Source organism: Culex quinquefasciatus, chromosome 3, assembly GCF_015732765.1.
Source record: "Culex quinquefasciatus strain JHB chromosome 3, VPISU_Cqui_1.0_pri_paternal, whole genome shotgun sequence".
Classification (NCBI taxonomy): Eukaryota; Metazoa; Arthropoda; class Insecta; order Diptera; family Culicidae; genus Culex; species Culex quinquefasciatus.
The window spans coordinates 141,681,553-141,696,288 of NC_051863.1; the positions used below are offsets into that span (position 1 = coordinate 141,681,553).

General features: G+C 35.7%; 2 protein-coding genes across 51 annotated transcripts in view; both read right to left on the bottom strand.

Annotated features, from left to right (window-relative positions):
* Positions 1–14,736, bottom strand: part of LOC6033527 (glutamate-gated chloride channel) — a 272,801-nt gene that overhangs the window by 190,671 nt on the left and 67,394 nt on the right. For 49 of the 50 annotated variants that reach the window (XM_038259413.1, XM_038259432.1, XM_038259424.1 and 46 more), the window contains one exon: positions 12,771–12,797. The exons of the other annotated variant lie outside the window; for it this stretch is intronic. The gene's annotated coding sequence lies outside the window, so the exon portion shown is untranslated. The remainder of the gene's footprint in view (positions 1–12,770; positions 12,798–14,736) is intronic. 50 annotated transcript variants of the gene reach the window in all.
* LOC119769279 (axoneme-associated protein mst101(2)-like) overlaps positions 1,616–14,736 on the bottom strand; it is a 93,094-nt gene continuing 79,973 nt past the window's right edge. Inside the window, exons 5-6 of the mRNA XM_038261246.1 lie at positions 2,865–3,567; positions 1,616–1,653 (exon numbers count right to left, since the gene is read on the bottom strand). Of these exons, the coding sequence (XP_038117174.1) occupies positions 1,616–1,653; positions 2,865–3,567 (741 nt within the window). The remainder of the gene's footprint in view (positions 1,654–2,864; positions 3,568–14,736) is intronic.

The window sequence follows — 14,736 nt, forward strand, 5'->3', positions numbered from 1 at the left end:
AAATCTGTTATACTTTGGCACAAATTGCTCAACACGTATTTGATAATGGCAATTATTTAAAAAAAAACATGATTTTTAAAACGCTGAACAAAGTCAAAAACATTTTTTGACTTTTTTATAGATCAAATCAAATCAAATATGCAATCGTAATTAATTACTTTACATAAATAATTCATACGTTTAACGGTGAAAATAGTCAACACGTTTTAGAAAGTTTCTATAAATTGAAAAATGGTATCATAAACTCAATATGTAAACATTTTCAGAACTTATAAAAGTGCACACTGGCATCGATACAATAACTTATCGACTAATTGCAGACCAACTTGAAGCTGCTCATTAATTTATGCTTCGCGTGACTATTTGCTTAACCCATTTCACGCTCATCCCTCTCGCAAACATCGACACCTAAGAAGCGCAACTTTTCTCAGCTTCACCTAATTACATACTCACTGTAGACTCCACACCCAAACAGCCCCGGCGCAGCGACTGAAACTTTTTCTTTCCCTCATCCAGTTGTGTGTTGGCGGGGCAGAGGAAAAACTTTTCCCATTCAGTTCCTAAATATTTGATCAAACGTACGTTTTTTATTCCGCTCGTCATCGTAGGACAAATGTTTAAATTTTAGGTCTAGTCCATGTTTTCGACCTAAGTTGCCGAATTAAGATGATTCTTTGTCAGAAGATCCGACTGGGAGCCATTATTCAGTGTATGAAATTACCACGTGCAATGAAATGAAATGGGAAATTTTGAAATTTGCTACAACTTTGCCTAGTAGGTCCAAAATAGGGACATCTATCTTATACAAGGTCGTCTTTTTCTCGGGGGAGAAATCAAACTGGATCCAATTATTTTAATCGTTTTGGCAAGATAAAAAAAAATCAAGAGAGATACCAAAGCTCCCCGAAATGGCTACATTTCAAGACACACCACGATTGCGTGGTGGGAGCTTTCCAGATTTTGGACTGTTCGACCCAAGGAAACCAAGCGCAAATATTGACGGAACCAATTTGTCCTCTCGAAGGCATCGTTGGTCAAATATTTGATGAACGAGTTGGCCGGAAATCATAACGGCTTTTGTCGTTATGAATTTTGCCCAGAGGTCGCGCAGAACTTGGGTCAACACTACGAGAGAGAGCAGACCCCGTACCAGACAGCCGACAGGGTATTAGATAAGCATAATTGGAAAGTTTTTACGGCTCGCATTAAAAGTGATGGCCTAGGAAAAGATACTGCCACAGGGAAGATTCTTAAGTCCGGTCTCTGGTTCCGACTAGATTGTAGTCTTTCGAAGAGAATTAATTAATTTGAGAAACGGATGTCTGCAGCATGGCTTCGTAATTAATTGACCTACGACAACTTTTACAGATTCGGGCTCATGATTAGTTTTGTCACTTTTGGAACTTTGAAATCGTGATGAAATTTATCAGCTGTTGATCACATGTGAAAAGAACATTTTTGTCACGATTTAGGGCAATTTTTATCTCGATTTAAGGCTTCAACTCTTCCCAGCAAACGAATAACCTGCATGTCAAAAGTTCATACAAATTACTCGAAGAGACTGTGACGAGCTACGGGAAAGAATAGACTCATGAATAACTCATGAAGTATGAGTTCAGACGCAAAGGAAACCATCATCATCATCGTCGTCATCTGTACGGACACAAGAACATTGAGTAATTCATGAACTGGGGACAGGTCGATGCTTCCGAAGTACATTTCCCCGTTTGTAGTTTGGGGATTCATATGCCAACGGAGAGTGCTTCCCCCAAGAAACATAAAAATTTATCGCAAAAATCGAATGTGACATACGACGACCTGGAGCAAAGCAAAATGTCAATCGACGTAATATTTGGACTTGACGTGGGACTACGTCGTTGCCAAATAGCCATCAACACAACCTTTCAGCGTAGTCCCACGCCAAGCCATCGATTATCGAAACAGACATTACATGCAAGGCCTACATCGTTTCTAGTGATATATTGGCAGTAATTTCCCTTCAAATGGAGCGACTCGTAGGGCGTCGTAGTCGTTCTGAGCGATAGCAAGACAAAGCAGTACAGACGCCGTACATCTTCATCGTCGTTTTTGGTTGCGTTTCTTCGGAACAACAAACTGGTTAGAACTGTGCTGTTACGCATCAAATCAGGAAGGGTGGCAAAATTGATTGTGGAATGATTTGGGTAATGTATGGGTTGATCGATTACATTTCAATTTTGACTGAAGGAAATGTGACGATTTTCTTCATAACCTTCACAAACAATCGTATACACTCCCTGACTCACTTACTCATTCACTCATCAATCAGACTGACTCAATCACTCTTTCTTTCTCTCACTCTTTCCCTCACGCACTTATTCACAAACTTATTCACTCACTCATCATCATACACTTACTCACTCAATCACCCACTCGTTTTTGTTTCTTGTTTCTTGTTCTCTTGTTCTCTTGTTCTCTTGTTCTCTTGTTCTCTTGTTCTCTTGTTCTCTTGTTCTCTTGTTCTCTTGTTCTCTTGTTCTCTTGTTCTCTTGTTCTCTTGTTCTCTTGTTCTCTTGTTCTCTTGTTCTCTTGTTCTCTTGTTCTCTTGTTCTCTTGTTCTCTTGTTCTCTTGTTCTCTTGTTCTCTTGTTCTCTTGTTCTCTTGTTCTCTTGTTCTCTTGTTCTCTTGTTCTCTTGTTCTCTTGTTCTCTTGTTCTCTTGTTCTCTTGTTCTCTTGTTCTCTTGTTCTCTTGTTCTCTTGTTCTCTTGTTCTCTTGTTCTCTTGTTCTCTTGTTCTCTTGTTCTCTTGTTCTCTTGTTCTCTTGTTCTCTTGTTCTCTTGTTCTCTTGTTCTCTTGTTCTCTTGTTCTCTTGTTCGCTTGCTCGCTTGTTCGCTTGTTCGCTTGTTCGCTTGTTCGCTTGTTCGCTTGTTCGCTTGTTCGCTTGTTCGCTTGTTCGCTTGTTCGCTTGTTCGCTTGTTCGCTTGTTCGCTTGTTCGCTTGTTCGCTTGTTCGCTTGTTCGCTTGTTCGCTTGTTCGCTTGTTCGCTTGTTCGCTTGTTCGCTTGTTCGCTTGTTCGCTTGTTCGCTTGTTCACTTGTTCACTTGTTCGCTTGTTCGCTTGTTCGCTTGTTCGCTTGTTCGCTTGTTCGCTTGTTCGCTTGTTCGCTTGTTCGCTTGTTCGCTTGTTCGCTTGTTCGCTTGTTCGCTTGTTCGCTTGTTCGCTTGTTCGCTTGTTCGCTTGTTCGCTTGTTCGCTTGTTCGCTTGTTCGCTTGTTCGCTTGTTCGCTTGTTCGCTTGTTCGCTTGTTCGCTTGTTCGCTTGTTCGCTTGTTCGCTTGTTCGCTTGTTCGCTTGTTCGCTTGTTCGCTTGTTCGCTTGTTCGCTTGTTCGCTTGTTCGCTTGTTCGCTTGTTCGCTTGTTCGCTTGTTCGCTTGTTCGCTTGTTCGCTTGTTCGCTTGTTCGCTTGTTCGCTTGTTCGCTTGTTCGCTTGTTCGCTTGTTCGCTTGTTCGCTTGTTCGCTTGTTCGCTTGTTCGCTTGTTCGCTTGTTCGCTTGTTCGCTTGTTCGCTTGTTCGCTTGTTCGCTTGTTCGCTTGTTCGCTTGTTCGCTTGTTCTCTTGTTCTCTTGTTCTCTTGTTCTCTTGTTCTCTTGTTCTCTTGTTCTCTTGTTCTCTTGTTCTCTTGTTCTCTTGTTCTCTTGTTCTCTTGTTCTCTTGTTCTCTTGTTCTCTTGTTCTCTTGTTCTCTTGTTCTCTTGTTCTCTTGTTCTCTTGTTCTCTTGTTCTCTTGTTCTCTTGTTCTCTTGTTCTCTTGTTCTCTTGTTCTCTTGTTCTCTTGTTCTCTTGTTCTCTTGTTCTCTTGTTCTCTTGTTCTCTTGTTCTCTTGTTCTCTTGTTCTTTGTTTTTGTTTTTGTTTTTGTTTTTGTTTTTGTTTTTGTTTTTGTTTTTGTTTTTGTTTTTGTTTTTGTTTTTGTTTTTGTTTTTGTTTTTGTTTTTGTTTTTGTTTTTGTTTTTGTTTTTGTTTTTGTTTTTGTTTTTGTTTTTGTTTTTGTTTTTGTTTTTGTTTTTGTTTTTGTTTTTGTTTTTGTTTTTGTTTTTGTTTTTGTTTTGTTTTTGTTTTTGTTTTTGTTTTTGTTTTTGTTTTTGTTTTTGTTTTTGTTTTTGTTTTTGTTTTTGTTTTTGTTTTTGTTTTTGTTTTTGTTTTTGTTTTTGTTTTTGTTTTTGTTTTTGTTTTTGTTTTGTTTTTGTTTTTGTTTTTGTTTTTGTTTTTGTTTTTGTTTTTGTTTTTGTTTTTGTTTTTGTTTTTGTTTTTGTTTTTGTTTTTGTTTTTGTTTTTGTTTTTGTTTTTGTTTTTGTTTTTGTTTTTGTTTTTGTTTTTGTTTTTGTTTTTGTTTTTGTTTTTGTTTTTTTTTTTATTGGGGTGGGAGTCGGAGCCAGCATGACAGTGTGTGACATAACACATTTTGTCCTATTTTATCGTGACGTACTTTCTGGATGACGCCTAACTGTGGTGTTTAGGTTAGAATCCCTTTCAATTGTTATAAATCATAGAACATCATTTTGAACATCTCAAGTTTTGCGGAACTGTTGTTTATAGTAATAATTTTGTTACAAAACCTTCACCTTGTGATGCTCAAAATTATGTTATAGATCAAAAATAATTGAAATTTATTCCAACCTAATTCTTGCAAGGTTCTGTCGCTCGATAGGAACCCTTTTTTGATAGCTTGATTAAAACCCCGAAAGTAACAGTTCGCCACTCCATGTAGGTGTTAACTCTCGTCATCATAATTTTTGATTTGCTGTTTTGGTATTCAACGCCAAACAAAACGGCACGACATTATTCACGACTTTTATGTTTACACATTCACAAAACGTTGATTAAAGCACGCTCAGGTTCCTTCTGAATTCTAAGTTTCACCTTTTCCACCTTAAAAGCACCTAAAGTGCCATTCGGGCGCTGAATAACTAATAACACAGGTTAGTACATAACCGAGGAACCGTTTTCCCAACCCTCCTTCTCAAAGGTCACACAAAAGGAGGGTGTGATGTGGGTGTGTTCAGGGTGGCAGAACTGACCACTACACACTGGTCGCTTTTCCGGGGGGAGAGCTTTTCCGTCGTTGACGAACCTCGCAGCGGATGATGGAGTGGCTGTCAAGCCTCCTCTCGACCACGACCAGTTGGGAGGGTGGTTGAAAAACGGTTCTGGCGAAAGAATTCCCGTGTGAGTGTTTGTGTGGGTATGTGAGTGTGTGCTGGTGAATGTGGGTTGGTCAAGATTAAGTGCGATATTTCATTTCCAGAGGTTGTGGTTGACAGGGTACACGGAAAATAAGCATAATTGATAAGAAGTCATCCATAATCTACGTGGGCACTTTTTTTTTGGTAATTTAGAACAGTTGATAACGACAATCAATTTTATGTTACGTAATATTTGAGCGACCCATAACAAGACAAAATTCAAAGTTATGTCAAAAATATCAAATTTCAACAAACAAAGAAGTTCATTCCTCACGCTTCAAACAAAACAACTCCAGCCAAACCTGAAAAAAGGGGAAAATCTTGCCGATTCCAGCTTTTCCGTCACATTGCGTGTCACCAGCTCGAAAAAGAATGCTGGGAAAATAGAGCGTGCGGAATGGCAGTGAATCAAATTTTTCACTTGTTCGTGACACATTTGTGGCACGGTTTTCTGACGAAGCCCAGTCAGCTGGTTTGGAATGTGTGCGTGACAAGTTTAGATACTGCAAGGTGATGAAAAATTCTTTTTTTTTTTTGTTTCTCATGGAATCGATGTTTCAGAATGTCATGAAAATAGGATATCAATCGTTTAAATATTTTACAAACTAGTCAAATTATAATAATTTCACTTAAATCCTTGTTGGATAACATCTCTGCTTCAAATTTGGTGTACAACAACCAACAAGGTTCTACGTGGTCCGACCGAAACACACGTTAATCTCGGTCCAACAAATTGTGCAGAGATTGATCTGCATGATTTATGAAAACTGGCTGCAGTGGATGATGCGGTACTTCAGGACGTTCGTGGCTGTCGCCAATGTCCAGCATGAGGGTATCCAACAAAGAATTAACAGATTGTGTCCATTTACAAAACAGTCAACTTCCAACAAATTTATGAAATTAATTCTTTTCTATTTTGGAGAAGTTGATAAATCCTCATCATCCAAAATTCAACATTCACTTCCGGAGATTCACGGCAAACTCTGCTAAAATGTGAGCCGCGTCATGACTGGATAAGTCCATTTGCAGTGTGCATGCTGTCAGTCCATCAGTCTTCATAAGCGCACGCTGCAGACTTTTTTTTTTTTTTTTTAAATTTATATTTATTTTGATTTTCTCTTCCATGTACATTCATTCAGTTAAAATATTATTGAGTGTCCAATCACAATCGATGACTTTTCACCTCAATTTTAAATACTAGCAACTTTCATTTATTCATGAAATATTGTAGCTTTCGCTATTCAGTGATTTCAAATGTAGGAGGTCCTACATGTACAAAAGGGAAAAGGGATACCTTAAAACTAACTTATAAACTATATAAAGAGCGGATCAATGCAGCTGAAGACTGCAATGATTTTTGTCGAAATGCATCAATTATCTTATTGGACATAACATCCAAAGTGTCAACTTCGGCTAATTGATGAAGTTCACTGGTGCTGAACCAGGGAGGAAGTTTCAGAATCATTTTCAGAATTTTGTTCTGAATCCTCTGAAGTTTTTTCTTCCTGGTTAAGCAACAGCTTGTCCAGATCGGCACAGCATAAAGCATGGCAGGTCTGAAAATTTGTTTATAAATTAACAGTTTATTCTTGAGACAAAGTCTAGAATTCCTGTTTATAAGTGGATACAAACATTTAATATATTTGTTACATTTAACCTGGATACTTTCAATGTGATCCTTGTAAGTAAGGTTTTTGTCAAAAGCAAGTCCAAGAAATTTCACTTGATCCTCCCACTTTAAGTTTACCTCATTCATCTTTATAATGTGATGACTTTTTGGTTTAAGAAAATCAGCCCTTGGTTTGTGAGGGAAAATAATAAGTTGAGTTTTTGCAGCATTTGGAGTAATTTTCCATTCTTTCAAATAAGAATTGAAAATATCCAAGCTTTTTTGTAATCTTCTTGTAATGACACGAAGGCTTCTACCTTTTGCACGCTGCAGACTGGCAGAACAGCTCCGGTTGCCATCACTGCACCGGTTTGATATCCTTTGCCGGGGCTCGTATTTCAGCAAGCTCTGAATAATTTAGGGACTGTTGATGCCCCCGTGTGCAGGTGGTACTACTGTTTGGGGGTTGAATCGGTGTGGTTTTGCTTTTCTCAAAATAGGAAGGGTTTAGAGTTCTTTCGAGCAGGGGTAAATAACTAGAGAAAAATACCCTTGAAAACAAGTCTCGAGAATAATTTAAAAGCAATATTTGGGATCATACCAAATTTTGGAATAATTCTGATATTAAAAAAAAATCTGGCGAAGTTCATATTTGGTTCAGATACCAAATTTGGTATTATTGTGGTCTTTTTATCAGTCTTTTACCAAATTCTTCTAAAACTATGAGAAAAGTATTACAAATTTTGAAATGGTCCTTAATTTTGCATCAATATCAAAATTTGTGACAACGTTGAAAATTATCAAAGTCAGTATACCAAATTAAGGTATTTTTGTGATTTTTTTCAGTTTTTACTGCAATCTATTAAAAAATATATTTTCAAACAATTACTTTCATTTGAAATGAAAAAAAACAGATTTGTTTTTTTCTTCATATTATTGATATAACCCCTCGGAAATTTGTAAATTCATTAAAAAAATAAATTGGGGTACAACATTTTTATATTTATATGGTAAAAAGCAAAGCAATCCACTTTAAAGACCCCCGGGTCTTTTGTGGTCTCTGTTGCAAGTTTCTGCTCATTTCTAGGCGTCCGAAGGTTATGTGTGGTGCGTCACCCAAAACCTCTTTTACGCAAATGGACTTCCCCATCCGATAGAAGGCCAGGAGGATAAGGCGGGAATCGAACCCGCGCCCCATAGCAACTTAGGGATCGGCAGCCGAAGCCGCTAACGACGCCCTCTCATATGGTTATGATATTTCAGTCTTTTACCAAATATCTTTGAGACTTAACGAAAATGTTAAAAAAAAATTGACAAGGCCATTAACTATGCATCAAAATGACATTTCAAAACGAATCAATCGAAAATTAAAAATTTGTTGAGAACCACAACCACATTTTGGAAGTTTTGTGGATTTTCATTTTTTTTGTTTCACAAAATCCTCTGAAACTACGAGATTTTGCATGAAATGACTTTTTAAAAATTACTTTAAAATTTCACAATGTGTATATAAGTTTAAAATTTACGTGAATGTATAATAATTTATTCATAAACGATAAAATAATTATCGTATAGAAAAACAAATAGATTTTCCGGGATATTCCTCAGGAATATTATCTTTGAAATTTAGAGAATTCGGTCACTCTTCATTCATGGGGATTAATAATATATTTTTGCTATATAAATTATTTTTCTAATTCTGAGTAAAGAAATTGCAAAAAAAATCGTTTTAAACATAAATTTAATAAATCTGTCAATTTAGACAAAATGATCATTGCACAATTAAAAAGGTTTTAGTACCATCATCAGGGGTGACATTGGGTGTGGGGGGTGAGATTGGGTCATACGAAAATGCTGAAATTTGTATGATCCAATCTAGCCCCCCACACCCAATGTCACCCCTGATGACGGTAATTAAATTGTTCGGTTTTGCCTTTACAAATATCTTTATGTTGATTCTCAAAAAATATTTAATTAATATCAATCAAATTCGCCCAAAATACGCAACTAATCAAATTAACAAATTATCTTCTTCAAACCTGAGATCTGAATTAAAAAAAAAAAGAAAAAAAAATCTATGCTAAATTTGGAAACAAAATAATGAAAATGTTATTTTGCGTTCAAATCAGTTTTTTTACAATTGTTTTTTAGTGTATCCTGTACAGCCAAGACCACAATTATCTCACATTTCGACATTCCGAAATTCGATTATCCTAAAGTGCTTTAGGAAAATCGCAAGTTATTAAATTTTGCCGCCAAGTAATGATTATTTTATTTCAAAATTTGTGTTTTATGTGTTTTATGAGAAAAAATAAATAAATAACGTAACCGTGTTCAAGATATGGCCACTTTAAGTTACGTTTTGTTTAAAAAATTCTAGTTTTTCAATAAAAAAAAGTGTCCATTAGCGTTCATTACTGATTATTTTTAATGCTTTAATAAATAATTTTTTTAAAGCTAAAATAAAATAGTTGCTGAAATAAAAAGAACAAAGAAAATTGATGTTTTTTAGGTCTCGATTATTTTATTGGAAATTTTCAGAAGCATTAAAAAAATATTTTCGAAATGGACGGGAATTTTTAAGTCAAAATTCAACTTTATGTGGCTATGTCTTGAACACGGAGCACATTATCAAAAAATCAGTAATGTACTTTTCGATTGAAAATTCGATTTTACATTAAAATGTGGACTTAGGATTATTTTGGTTAAAATTTCTATTTTTCTTTAAAAAATAATAAAAAAAGACCATAACTCGGTGGCTAAATTTATGTCCATACTTCTCTATGGCTCAAAAGATGCGCTTTTTGTCTCCTAAAACTTATCAAAAAAAAGTTATAAATTTTAAATGATGGATTATGAGAAAATAATGTTTTTTAGTAAAAAAAAGTTAATAAAGAAATTGGCAAAAATTTTGTCCATCTACCTTTTTTTCTGAATAGTCCTCATCAACTTTGACGAATACATCAAATTGATTAGAAAATTATTACAAAAGTTACAGATTTCCAAACGTACAATTTTTGTATAGACAGCTGCCAAAATTGTATGAAATGGCTTCTTTGGTCATTGGGAAGGCCCGCTCAAAGTTTACACAAAATACAAAAAAAAAAATAAGATGGTCGAAGTTGCAGATTCTGTAGCTCAAAGAATTATCAAATTATTTTTATCATTCAACATTTCATCACCGCCATTTTGACCACAATCTTTGATTTAAAATTTCCAAATCACCTTAGAGTATTTCTGGAATAATATTTAAAATCTTGGGATCCCGATTCCTGGAAATTTCATGATCTCGAGAATCGACACCCCTCTAGTAAAGGCACCCTATTTCTGAATCTGTTGTGTTCAAAATGCCATATCTCTGCCAGTTTTTGAACAAATATCTGCAAAATGATTTATAAATTTTGTACCATTAAGGACTAGAGGTCACTAGGTGTTGAAAAACTGTTAATTTTTCATACATTTTACGTGAAAATGTTCTTGAATGGATCAATTAAAAACCCTGTTTTAAGGATGATTTTACAATAGGTCGTTTTTGGCCAGCAAAGCTACTAAATAACATTATTTGCTTTGAGAACGTGATTTTTCTTCAGCAAAGTATTTTTGAAAGATATCTCTAACAGAACCCTTCAAGCGCAGTTTAGTTCATAAAAATCATAAAAAAAAACACTGCCAATCCAACCACCCAGAATTTTTTTTATCTCTATTGAAGTTAGTTTACAAAATAAAATTTAGTATAAACTACTGAATATCATCACCATAGAACTCAAACCAATATCTGGTCACATTCAAGCTTTTTAAGCTTCACAAACTCGTTGAAACATGGAATCCTTTTGAAAAATGCGGCAGCTACTAGTCATGGTACGTGATACACCTTCGGCAGGCCTTTTCATCAATACAAGTCCAAGTCACGCAACTGGTTCCAACCATTTATAATTGTCAAAGTAGCCTTCTTGCTCGAGCTTTTGGGAAAATACATCACCTTCGCCGTTCGGAGGTTCTGTGTCGGTGAATCATTAATCGAGCACACTTCAACGCACACACACGCAAACAAGCAATTAGGATGGTGTTACTCCTTCGTCAGGGAATAGACTCCTTCTTTTTGACAGCTCACGTCACCAGATTTGATGGAGACGCATGGTGACGCAACTCCTCGTACTGTCTGGCAGCTGCTGAATTTGGGTCAAAATGTCGCATTGTTCGCTTACAATCGGTTGGCTGGAAAAAACAAAGCTATAAATTACCGTGTCATAGCCGGGGATGAATTCATGAATACTAATTCCCGTATCTTTCCGGAGAGGAAAAAAATGGGCCGTGACTTTTGCCGCTGAACGCCGTGTTTCTGTTTTTCTTCCAGCCGTCCGGATAACTGTCTCCACCGGCTTTGAAATGAAAGAAGTAGGAGAAAGTGGCCAATTTTTGCTAAAATATTCAAAATATATTATCAATCTTTGCAAAAAATGCTCACTCTTTACCAACCTCCCCTAAATCCACTAGACAACATTTTCCAACTGAAAGCACCAAGCCAGATCGAACTGGACAGTATACTGCACAGTTTTTCACACTTTTCCGAGAAAAAAACAAACACACACAGAGCATAAAAGCCACGGACTGCAACAGCTGCGGCACCATCAACAGTGAAAAGGGGAAATTATCCATTCAGAGAGAGATCAACTTTTTCCGCTGTTTTAAGCAGCAGCAGCAAAAAATTGGGTCACATCAATGGTGAGCGAGAAACTTGGTCAGCTGTTTTTTCTCCTCGTCATATCCGAAAAGTTTGGCATTTAAAAGTGGCTGCCGGTAAGTAACTCTAGTAATGCGCAAAAGTTTGAGCAGCTGCCAGTTTAAGGGGGATTTGCACCTTTTTGCTACCCTTTCAGGTTATGGTGCTAATGGATAAGAAAAGTTTTTGTTTTGTTTTTTTTTAATGAAAAAAAAGCTATTATGTATATTTTTTCAAATAACTGAAGAACTATGGAAGTAGATGTCTCCATAACATCTGTTTATCCTAGGCATGTTTCAGTTTGTTTTAATAAGAGCATTTTTACTTTAAAAACTTGAGATTTTGAAATGATAGGAAACATAAAAATTTCACAACAAATTCACATTTTAATATTGATAATTCATCTAAAAGTTGCCAAGAGTTGACATCAGTTAAAATCCGAAGATAGGGTAAAATAATACCAATTACAAGTAAAGTGGGGAAGCTATATTTATCCTATTCTTAATGCTGATATCTAGAGTTTTTTTTAAAGGTCCAATAAACTATTGTCTTTCATATGTTTATAGGAATCATTCAAAAAAAAAAAAAAAAAAAAAAAACTCTAGATATATAATACCCTTTTAATTAAATCTAAATGAAGACAGACCATCAGTGTTGCAAATGAGTGATAAAAAAGCTATCAATAGATTATCTCTGCACCAAAAATATCCGAGAGTATAGCGGCCTTCACTATAGCTTGCGAGATCTCTTGTTGTGTCTCGTGATTCCCAGCGACGTCATTCACTCTCTATCACTCCTCCCCTTTTCCTCGACTATGCGCTCTCACCGCTGAGTCTCTCAATCTCTCCGAAAACTGCAATGAGAGAACGCGAGATGGCGATTAGGAGCCGACCACGCATGACGTCCCGTTAAACTGCGTTTGTGAAATTGGTTTTGTGGCGGCTTTTGTGGTTAAACGCTGTTGCGGTAGGATGATCGTGGAAGCGGGAATGAGAGAGAAAAGGAAAATGTCAATCGCGAGTGGGTAAACACGAAAACGTGTTCGGCTATGTTCGGCGCTGAGAGTTTCAATGAAGAGAGAAGAGCAGTTGTATTTGAGGCATGAAAATTCAGGCGGGATAATTGTAGTTGCTGAGAGCTGATATTTTGATATTTTTACAACCCTGCAGACCATAATACATGATTTTAACCTTAACCTTGACTTTGTTGAAAAATATTACTCACCAAAACATTCAATCAGATATCAGGAACCTGAAAAAGACCGGAAAAAAACATCAAATTTACTTTTAAGTGTTCTAGTTTGTTTTTACTGTCACGCCAGCTTATTTCTTGATATTTTTATAACACTATTGTTTGTCTTTCATTATTCATTTCCACCCAGAAATGCTCACGGGTATCCATAAATATTACCCCCACGTGCTTTCCCAACTACTGGCTTATAACCCAGCACGCCTCCCAACACAACCCAACAGCACACACGTGGAGCTTCCCAAAATGAGAAGAAAGCACCTACCTTTTGGTTGTTCTTTTGCGCTACTCCCAGTACATGTTTTCACTTTCACACTTTGCCCAACTTCTTGTTCTGCTGCCTCCCACCCCAAAAAAAGCAACCCTGCGGAGGATGATGATGAAAATATATGGCGGATGAATAAAGCACATACACTCCCATTATTCCTCATAACGAATCAACAACGCCAACCTGTGAGTTTTTGTACGAAGGGAGGGGAAGATGACACGACGACGCTGAATAGTTTAACCTGCCTGGTTCATCGCTGGCAAGGTTTCTAAAGAGACAGAGATAGATCTGTTTTATCAGAAATGGCCAATGTATGAAGGTAAATCTTTAAATATAATTTATGAATACCACTTTACATGACATTATTTAGTAATAATCTTTCAAACAATGTTGTAATAAGTTTATTTCACTTCAAAAACACTACAAATTATGAAGAATACTTGTTTGAACATGCAATTGCTCAACTCTTCAAAAAATTTCACTCACCTTTTCATACTTGGTTTGACTGTACAAAAAACAGAAGAGAGCTTTGAAGCACTTACTGGGAAAATCTTTTCAATATTACACATAGCAAAAGGGGCCTTCCTTGGGGAATCAACTTCATGCCTCATATGTTATGAGCATGAGGAGGGTTAAAATAACTCGTTTGCCTTACTAGAAATAGCAGAACTGCACATAACTAAATAAAACTATAATTTGAAGAACAAGGTGACTTTGGTACAAGTCCTAATAAAACAAGTGAAGATCAGATATAAATTCTATTCAAGACAAATTCAGTGTAAATTTTATTCAATTCATTGGATAATTCCTTAAATAATAAAAAAAAATTAAAAAAAATCATTTAGTAATGTTCAATTTTTTAAACTATTTTAAAACAAAAAAAATCATTGACTTCAAGCCATTTCAATTATATCGAATGTTTTACAAAAGGATGAATTGATAAAAGAGTAAAGCAAATAGAAATTGAAAATTAAAAAAAAATGTAACAACATATAAAAAATTTGGAAGGTGTAAAATTGTATGGTATAATATAACCTTTTCAATATAAACCTAAATTTTTTTCGAGAATTTTTATGTTTCCTATGTATGAGCAACTTTTGTTCTACAAAAAACTTTACTTCTCTTCTTTTATGTTTTTCAATTTTTTTTCAATTCAATTTGTGTTTATTAGAATTTAACAGTTCTGCTCCAGGATGTTACATTTGCAATTCAGAGATTTGGAGAACCTTTCAACTGAGATCAATTCATAAGCCTTTACAGGGAGGGTACATGTTTCTAAGTTTAGATGTTGCTAGCTGCATGCTCATTTAGGGAAAATAAATTTTGAGGAAAAAAACCTTAGATCTTTTATGTTTTTCTTGTCTAATTTTTAAAGTCTTTTGAGAGTTCTTCTTTCCAATGCCAATTCCAAATTTCAAAAATTGGCTAAAACATTATTTTTTTTGGCGAATTTGTAGTTCGAAGCCCGTTTAGAGGCGGGGTTGGGTTGTAGAGGGTTAACTCAAATTAAACTGAAAAAATGTCAAAACACTGAAATAGTGGTGAATTGACACATTTTTAGAGGAAAAATCACACATTTTTGGCATAACATATGTATCCAATCCCAGATGTTACATCAGCATGAAAAAAAAAACAGGTATTAACATTTTAATCACAAGCGATACTTTTAACACT